Source organism: Felis catus, chromosome B4 (assembly GCF_018350175.1).
Source record: "Felis catus isolate Fca126 chromosome B4, F.catus_Fca126_mat1.0, whole genome shotgun sequence".
NCBI classification, from domain to species: domain Eukaryota; kingdom Metazoa; phylum Chordata; class Mammalia; order Carnivora; family Felidae; genus Felis; species Felis catus.
In genome coordinates this window covers 43,038,294-43,048,125 of record NC_058374.1, presented here as the reverse complement: position 1 = coordinate 43,048,125, position 9,832 = coordinate 43,038,294, and the positions used below count along the sequence as shown (strand labels likewise).

The 9,832-nt window shown below is 45.2% G+C and overlaps 1 protein-coding gene across 2 annotated transcripts; it reads left to right on the top strand.

The window, feature by feature from the left end:
• Positions 1–3,592: 3,592 nt before the first annotated feature.
• On the top strand, positions 3,593–9,395 carry NANOG (Nanog homeobox). Of its 2 annotated transcripts, none has more exons than XM_045060752.1 (4): positions 3,593–3,961; positions 6,126–6,391; positions 7,831–7,917; positions 8,412–9,395. In XM_045060752.1, the coding sequence occupies exons 1-4, from the start codon at positions 3,811–3,813 to the stop codon at positions 8,784–8,786; spliced, it is 879 nt and encodes a 292-aa protein (XP_044916687.1). In that variant the 5' UTR covers positions 3,593–3,810; the 3' UTR covers positions 8,787–9,395. The 2 variants fall into 2 exon arrangements, with proteins under 2 accessions (XP_044916687.1, NP_001166913.1); NM_001173442.1 differs by having other exon boundaries at positions 3,811–3,961; positions 8,407–8,838.
• The last annotated feature ends 437 nt before the right edge of the window (positions 9,396–9,832 follow it).

Here is a 9,832-nt window from a genome sequence, read left to right as displayed (position 1 = left end):
GCAAGAAACAGTTACTTACCGAATGGGTTTATTAGCCAGAGTGAAAGAACGTAAAGAGAAAATAGGAGCAGAAACATATGTGAGAATTAAGTGAAAAGAAAGGTGAATGCCTATCAGTTTGGATACATCCAAGTCCACTCAAATGGACAATGGGTGCAGGGTAAAAACAATGATGCATCAATAATAAATCCGACGATCCCGTCCGTGAGAAATTAATCCCATGTTTGATGTATACATTAAACTGAGGAGCAGTGAAGTCAATATTCATCCTCCTGATGATTGTCACTTCCTCTTTTTCGTGACAGGTCAGCAAAAATCTGGTGCAAAGTTGGGACACCTGTGCTCTGAAAGGATTACATCACCCAACGTGCGTTTCCTACCTTTAAAGTGAGGAATAAATCTTGTCTGAAAAATACTTTTCATTTTTAGCTCTTTTTTTTTCAGCTCTTTCCCAGAGGGCGGTCCTAGGAAAACAAAACCTAAAATCACGTTTGCATTTGCAGCCCTGGACTCTAGCGCATTGTAACACACCCCTCCTCCACCCACGCAGCCCACCCCTACAATTCCTAGGTCTCCAACACCTACCTGAGCACGCTCAACCTTATTCAAATTGCTTTCCTGGGCAAAGAATGTAGTTAAGTTTGCCTTCTAGCTACCAGCCCCCTTCCCTTTGGTCTTTCTCTCCGGAGGCTCCGACCCTAGATACAATACGACGCAGATGGGGGAGGGGTGACTTCAGCCAGGCTTTCATGCAAAGATCCCAGTCAGCAAAGAACAAAGCTTCTGGTACCTGCCGTTTAGAGAGCTGTGGGCAAAGTAAGGCGTCTGGCGCCCTTGACTGTACTCGTTTACCAACTGTGCGAATTGGGAGGCCGGAAGTCAAGTTTTCCGCGTCTTAATTTACTTTTCTCCCGGTTTAAAAAAAAAAAATTTTTTTTAACGTTTATTCATTTTTGAGACAGAGAGAGACAGAGCATGCACGGGGGAAGGTCAGAGAACGAGGGAGACACAGAATCTGAAACAGGCTCCAGGCTCTGAGCTGTCAGCACAGAGCCTGACGCGGGGCTCGAACTCACGGACCGCGAGATCATGACCTGAGCCCGACTGAGCCACCCAGGCGCCCCATCTCCCGGTTTTATTGAGATGTAATTGACATATGACATTGTATTAGCTTAAGGCGCACAGCATAATGAACTGATGTACGATATGTTGCAAAATGATTACCACAACAAGTTTAGTACACATCCAACATTACATTCCCTTGATTAAAAGAAATCATATTCTATGGGGCCACCTGGGTGGCTTAATCGGTTAAGCATCGGACTTCGGCTCAGGTCATGATCTCACAGTTGGTGAGTCTGAGCCACATTGGGCTCTGTGCTGACAGCTCAGAGCCTGGAGCCTGCTTCAGATTCTGTGTCTCCTTCTCTCTCTGCCCTTCCCCACTCATGCTGTGTCTCTCGAAGATAAATAAAAAAACATTTAAAAAAGTATAAAAAAATCATATTCTATTTGTAATGAGACAGAGACTGTCTGCCTGAGCACACTGTATTTCCACCCATCTTTTCCTTGATGTTCCTGTTTGTATTCTTTTCCCCTCCAGCAGGACGGTCTGAGAAGACAAAGAAAAGATTGCATAGAATTTATCTCCATGCTTTGGTCCCAGCAGTACTCCTATGCTCACGAATTGGCATCCTCAAGTTATGAGCAAAACTCTCTTTGCGTGGGAGCAAAGCCAGCAGCTCTAGGTGGAGACCCAAGTAGCAGAGAATGTGACAGGTGTAATCAGCTTGCAGCTCAGAAAAATATGTAATTGGAATTTGCTAAGGGTTTACTTTTAGGGGTGGGAGATTGGAAAAGAGGAAGAAATGTTAGGCTTCGCCAATATTCATGTTTTTAATGTCTACTTTTATTTTTGAGAGAGAGAGACCGTGCAAGTGGGGGAAGGGCGCAGAGAGAGGGAGACAGAATCCGAAGCAGGCTCCAGGCTCCAAATGTCAGCACAGAGCCTGACGCGGGGCTTGAATTCATGAACCTTGAGATCTTGACCTGAGCCAGTTGGAAGCTTAGCCAACTGAGCCACCCAGGTGCCTCAGGTTTCTTTAATATTGAATTCGGGAGTGGGGAGGAGAATTGAAAGCTGCAGACTGTTATCTTTGTCTATAAATATGTACTGCTAAAACCGAACCCTAAAAACTGCTCCTTTGGAAAACTGACTGAAAACAAAGAAAAAAAAAAATTGAAACCGGGGATGGAGTAGGATTGCAGGACATGACAGAATTGCCGGGCCAGGGAAGGAAAAGCTAATGTAAAAAAGAGCCAGAGAAGGAAAAAGAGGCCGACTTCGGCTCAGGTCATGATCTCCCAGTTCAGGAGTTCGAGCCCCGCGTCAGGCTCTGTGCTGACAGCTCAGAGCCTGGAGCCTGCTTTGGATTCTGTGTCTCCCTCTGTCTCTGCCCCTTCCCTGCTCACGCTCTGTCTCTCTCTATCGCAAAGATAAATAAACATTAAAAAAAAAAAAAAAAAAAAAAGAAGAGACAGGAGGTCCAACACAGATTCTAAAAGAAACCTGTTGCAAATGTGTTGGCAAATCCATTCACAGGAATATCATTTGCTTGGAGGATGTTCTTCTCTACCTTCCTCTTTTCAGTTGGGTTGGTTTACAGGTCAATAAATTTCATTATTTTAGATCTAGGAACGTCCCAGATGAAATAAGAAAGGACTGCTCTCAATCTATCATGTTGTTCGCTGCATGAAAATAATAAACACAACAAAAAGGTAATTTCAAACTTGGAGCTCATGAGCATAGGATAAAGACAGAATTCCTATTAATAGCCCCCATTTGTAGATCACTGAGTGTCAAATATTATGAGGATTTAGCACTTTATTTCCTCTAATTTTTATAGCAACACAGACAAGGTACAGATGAGGAAACCGAGTCAAGGTTCTATCCAGCCACGCATGTCTAAAAACTACTGAAAAATTTTCCATACTGGTGGCGAATGCATAATCACCTACGAGGCACCAAAGTCAGCTACAGATCAGCAGGCCACAGGTCCCCTCCTCTGGCTTTTGTTAAAGGAGACAACAGTCCTGGGGCAAAGACAAGCCTGTCTCTCGACAGCTAAAAAACAAGAAGAGGGAGTTGAAAACAAGTACTATTTTTAACATCCACTGACGCCTTAGCAACATACAATGTGCGTCTTATTGTGACCTTAGGGGGACTCAGGAGGAAAATAGAGCTACGTGGTTGGAGCTTCTGCCATAACCAGCTCGATGTTGAGACCCTACGGGGCCTTAGATCAAGATATTAACTGCCCGAGTGGAAGATTCAATCGTCTGAGGCGCCTCAAGTGCATCTTTGATTTTAAAAGACGGAAACGTGGTGAACCCAGAAATATTTAATTGCCGGGTTTACTTTTGCTCCTAGGTCCTGTGGCCCCAGTTTTCCCGTTCCCCACCCAGTCTGGACTACCCGGCAGCTACCTTTTGCATGACAATGGCCTTGGTGAGACTGGCAGACAGGATTAACTGAGAATTCTCGAGGGTGTGTGTGGGCGTGGGGCTGCCGGGAGGGGCGGGTCTAAGGATGGGCGAGCTTTCCTTATAAATCTAGAGCCTCCAGAATCTTCACCTTTTGCTAAGTTGGGTTGGTTGGTGCTTGGCCCTTTCGGTGGTGACGCCACTGCATCCTGTCTTTCTGATACTCTTACATCTGGACATCTTCAGATTTCTCTTTTAAGTTCTTCCACCTAGACACCTAAGCCTGCATCTCCCTCTTTTTTTTCTCTCCTCCCTCAACTCGGCAACATGAATACGGATCCAGCTCAGCCCCAATGCCCGCCTTGCCCCGAAGCGCCCGATTCTAGGGACTCTTCTCCAGTGCCTGAGATTGATGGGCCTGAAGAAAATTATGCACCCTTGCGAATGTCATCCGCTGAGACCCCCCACACGGAGACCGGTAAGAGAAAATTAATCCTTGAAAGGCTGATTTCTCTGAGGGAGAGTGAAATCTGGGGAGGGGAAGGGTCATTCGTTTCCCTCGTGAGCAATTACAGCCCATTAATGAAAGCAGGTGTCCTCTATCAAGCCTCTCGACACCTGTCCCAGTTGTAACTCGGTGGGTGCGTGCCCTTTCACCCAGGTCCCAGGTGTCAGGTAAGCGACAAGGGCCGCAGGACGCTGGCATTTCAATGGCTCACTGGATAATTGAGGCATTAGGTGCATAGGCCCCGTGGAAACACAAATGTGTTGTGAAAAATGAGTTGATATAGACATCTTAACAGACTGGGTGCTGAGCACATAGTAACAGCAAATGTTACTATTAAGTCAGAAGTGCTAACATCACAGCTAGGGGTAGGGGATGCCGCGAGCATCACCTTTTTGATTTGTCGGGTTTTCAAGGCGTTCCAGAAATGGCGTGGCTAATTATGAATCGCACCTTGTTGAAAAGTTCTACCTTCGTACAACAGCGGCAGTGGCTCCCCTGCCTCTTTGGCTCCGTGGGCGTTAACTGGGGCAGCTCCGAATTTCTGAGAGCCTGCTATGCTCAAGTCCCCTATATCCTGAGGAAATGTCCACCCCATTTTATGGTAGAAGATCCCAGAAGGTTTAACCTGCTGACATTCAGGGGCGAGAGCCCAAATTTGAAACCCAGGTTGGCTTCTCCATGGTAATCGCAGGGGTGGGGGATGATCAGTTTGCTGTGAAGTCCGCACCGCTTTTTTGTGAATCAATTCGGCAGTAATTGTTAAAAATGAAAACGTAAACGAATGTTTACCCGAGAAAAACCACTTTTAAGGTTCATGGTAAAAATAATCGTTTAAACATTGTTTACATGATTACCCCTAAAACCAAGCTGTTGGAGAAGGACTAAGAAACTGCTTTATTGGATTGTTGGATTTTAATGTTCCCCGGTTTTCCTAAACTTCATGTCGATGCCCTTTTATAATTCCGAACATTGAAAATACAGCGCTGGATTGTGAGAAATGGCTCGGGAATGAGCAAGTGGGCGTGTCCGCAGCAAGCCAAGTGCAAGTTTATAGAGACCGGTTTTTTTAGGAGATGCCCCCACTGAAGTCCTTGGTCTCGCCCGCTTACAAGAAGCACAAGATTGTGAATTTTTGCCTCGTAAAGGCTGTCTCTTTATTCCATGACTAGGGTAGAAATTAAAGAGTTTAAACGGCTACTAAATCTAGGCAATATAATTTTTAGTTTTTTTTTGGAGGGGAGGAAGCACGCACGTGAGCGGGGGTGGCGGGGGGTGGGCAGACTGGGATGGAGACAAATGGTCCAAAGCGGACTCTGCTGACCACAGAGAGCCCAATGCGAGCCTCTCGAACCCACCAACCCGGAGATCAAGACCGGAGCTGAAGTCAGACACTTAACCGACTTGAGCCACCCAGGCGCCCCTAAACTGTGGATTTTAAAGGGTCCCCAGAAACTGATCCTACAGTATTAAATATGATGTAGGGGATGATTAACTTTACAAAACGAAGTTAGGAAGGGACGTGATAGGGGCGGTGGGGGGAGGGGACTCCAGTGATCATTCCCTGTGACTTTTCTGGACAGTCCCAGCATGGACTCTTGAGCATCGATTTGCAGTAGAAAGCTTTTGTCTACGAGGTTTGAGGAGCACCTGGCTGGCTCGGTCAGTGGAGCATGTGACTCTTGATCTCAAGGTTGTGAGTTCGAGCCCCATGTTGGCCATAGGGATTACTTAAAAATAAAATCTTGGGGCACCTGGGTGGCTGAGTTGGTTAAGTGTCCCATTTCGGCTCAGTTCCTGAATTGCCCCCCCCCCCCCCCCCCGTGTTGGTCTCCCGCAGAGCCCACTTGGGTTCCTTGTCCTCTTTTTCTGCTCCTCCCCCGCTCTCTCTCCCAAATGCGCATGCTCTGCTCTGTCAAAAATAAACATTAAAAAGTAAAGTCTTTAAAAAAAAAAAAAGTTGAGTCCCACTCTGCTTCCCAACTAGTGTTCGGGGGTCACACAAGAGGTAAATTTTTACCTACTACCTGATTCTGAGGTTGAGGGCTCTCAAAAAATGCTTCGACAACCATAGGTTGGCGAATGTAATTTGCTATTTGAAAGGTTTTAGAGAAAAGTGTTGTTTTATTCCCAACAGTCTCTCCTCTTCCTTCCTGCATGGATCTACTTGCTCAGGGCAGCCCCGATTCTTCCACCAGCCCCAGAGTAAAAGTGCTGCCCACTTCTGCAGAGGAGATCACCGCGAAGAAGGACGATCCAGCTCAGGGCAAGAAACAGAAGATCAGAACCGTCTTCTCTCAGACCCAGCTATATGTACTCAATGATAGATTTCAGAGGCAGAAATACCTCAGTCTCCAGCAGATGCAAGAACTTTCCAACATTCTGAACCTTAGCTATAAGCAGGTAGAGTTTGCCTACTTGTTCTTGCAGTGCGAAATAAAAAACCCCATTTGCAGATGAGCATTTCCTAACATCTGTGTGTGCATCTGTAGGCTTAGGTACCGCCTACAGATAATTTTCATATGACAGTAGGATCTTTGCAATGTTTCGTGACCATATTTTTTTTAATTTTTTTTTTTAACGTTTATTTGTTTTTGAGACAGAGACAGCATGAACGGGGGAGGGTCAGAGAGAGGGAGACACAGAATCTGAAACAGGCTCCAGGCTCTGAGCTGTCAGCACAGAGCCCGATGCGGGGCTCGAACTCACGAATCGTGAGATCATGACCTGAGCCAAAGTCGGCCGCTCAACCGACTGAGCCACCCAGGCGCCCCCCGTGACCATTTTTTTAACGTTGTAATGTGTTAATATGCCATGGTTTATTTAACCACTTTTCCCTGTTGCACAAGCCAAAATCGTGAAAATGTTGCCGATTTTTCCTTAATCAAAGGAGATGCATGTATTCCCATCTTCCAGGTTAGGAGAGTCCCTAACCAACACTGCTCCTCATTAAAATAAAACTGGAATCTCTTGTTTGTGTGCATTTCATTACTAGCGAGGTTAATCATTTTCCATATTCTTGCATATTTTGCAGTCAGATATTGTATGGTTTTCTGTCACTGGTGCCATACTTAGTCTAAGTATATAAATACTTCTGGTCCTCCTTAATGTCATTTTCTACCTTATACTTTACAAATCACCTGGAAATTTACGCTTCTTGGATGCTTAAATAGATTTGATATTTTCCAAATAGTTGTCCTTGTGGTATATTTCATATTTCTTGAGTTGAAATGACCACCATTATCACGTTAAATGGAAGCGCGCTTATGGGGGAGCCTTCTTTATTGCAAACAAAGTACCTTTAGCTGACTACTGGTGTGGGTAAACTATGAAAAGGGAGATAGGTAGACATTTAATGTGAACGTTCTAGAATAGATAGGCAGTGGTTTTTCTCAAACTGGTTAGGTTTATTTATTTATTTTTTTTCAACGTTTTTTATTTATTTTTGGGACAGAGAGAGACAGAGCATGAACGGGAGAGGGGCAGAGAGAGGGGGAGACACAGAATCGGAAACAGGCTCCAGGCTCCGAGCCAGCCATCAGCCCAGAGCCTGATGCAGGGCTCGAACTCACGGACCGTGAGATCGTGACCTGGCTGAAGTCGGACGCCCCTGGTTAGGTTTATTAAAAAGCAGCCAACTGACCTGAGGGGCTGTGACATTCATTCATAGAAAATGGTTTCAAGATTTCAGAAAGGACTCTAGAAGTTTCAGTTTTCTGAGCTTTAAATAGTTGTAATTGTGGACGGGGCGGGGGTGGGGGGGGAATTGTTAACAATATTCTTTGATCCACATTACTGGTGTTTTATGTTTTCCTGTTTTCCTGTCACCTTTTTCTTTGTAGGTTAAGACCTGGTTCCAGAACCAGAGAATGAAATGCAAGAGGTGGCAAAAAAACAACTGGCCAAAGAATAACAACACTGTGTCTCAGGTAACAGGAAACGTATTTTCCTCCTCTTTTTTTTTTTCTTTTTTTTTTTTTTTAATTTTTTTTTTCAACGTTTAATTATTTGTGGGACAGAGAGAGACAGAGCATGAACGGGGGAGGGGCAGAGAGAGAGGGAGACACAGAATTGGAAACAGGCTCCAGGCTCTGAGCCATCAGCCCAGAGCCCGACGCGGGGCTCGAACTCACGGACCGCGAGATCGTGACCTGGCTGAAGTCGGACGCTTAACCGACTGCGCCACCCAGGCGCCCCCTCTTTTTTTTTCCAACTAGGCTTCATGCCCAGCGTGGGGCTTGAACTCACGACCCTGAGATCAAGAGTAGCATGCTCTACTGACTGAGCCAGCCAGGCATGCCTCTGCTTTCTTTTCCACGGCTTTTTCGTTTTGGTCCTTGCTAACGCGTTAGAACCCCGGCTGCAGACCATCCTGATTTTCTTTCTAGCCTTTCAGTTGATCTACCGTTCTCTTTCAGAACAGCTCTGCAAATCCAGAATACCCAGGCTTCTATTCCTATCACCAGGGATACCTGATGAACACTTCCGGAAACCTTCCAATATGGGGCAACCAGACCTGGAACAGCCAGTCGTGGAGCAACCAGACCTGGAACAGCCAGTCGTGGAGCAACCAGACCTGGAACAGTCAGTCGTGGAGCAACCAGACCTGGAACAGTCAGACCTGGTGCCCCCAAGCCTGGAATGGCCAGGGCTGGAACAGCCAGCTGCACGACTGTGGAGAGGAATCCCCGCAGCCCCAGATACAGTTACAGCAAAATTCTGTCAGCGATTTGCAGTCCATCTTAGAAACGACTGGGGAAAGCCACAGTGTGATACAGCAAACGGCCAAGTATTTTAGTGCCCAGCAAATAATGGATTTATTCCCAAACTACCCTGAACATACAGCCTGAAGTCGCGTGACCATGAGCGTATTCATCCGTCTCCATTTGGGCGATGGCTGTATTACTTCTAGGATTTGTCTGTTAGGATCCTCTATCTCTGCCTTGATATTCTGCTTTTCATTATGTTTATTCTGTCCATCAAGGGGGAACGGCAGGAGTCTCATCAAAGAGGATTCCGTAGCTTTGGCTGCTTTGAACAACATGCGGAAATATGTTTCTGGCTCTAGATAACTAGATACAACACTAATTTGTATATCTTTAGGCTCCAGAATTTAACCACAAGAATAGGAAGTAAAAATACAAAGATGTGATGAAGGATTATTTGTATTTTCTGAGATAGTGAGGCTTAACAACCTCAATTGTTAACGGTGGAGGGTTAAGTTATATTGTGCGTCGTTCATTTCCTCTGCCCCCTGTGCTGGTTTAACTACAACTCCTGACCTGTTCGTTATTCCAGTATTTGTAGAAAGCTGTTTTTATATTTTAATGTGTCGTGATGATAGGACCAGTCTGGCTGGTGGTTTATGATAGATTTAAGTACAAATAAATACCCACTTTATCTTTTAGTTGTCTCTACCCTGATTTCTTCAGTAGCTCAGTGACTAAAAAACTTGGCTAAACACGGGTCTTTATTAGAGTCTTTTGATGTGGGAAGGACCAATTAACTGAAATCTCTTTAAGATTCTGCTAAGAGGCTGCTCTTAGAAAGGGACAAAAGTAAAGTAAAGGGACAAAAAAAAAGTAAGGAAAAGGTAGCTAAGTATACAAAGCTAGGTGACTGGTTAATTAAACCTCAACGAACTTTTTTCCTCCTTGTGTGTGTAATAGTATTGAAACAATAAAATTTGTGGTTATTGGGAGTTAAAGAAGAGTGCCCCATCTGGAAGATTAGAAGCAGAAAAGTGATAAACAGCTTTTAGGTTTGTAAAGAGGCTTAAATAAAGGGCAGCCAGGGAATAGGTAATAATGGAAGGTAGAGAAGACTGGAGAAGGAGGGGAAAAG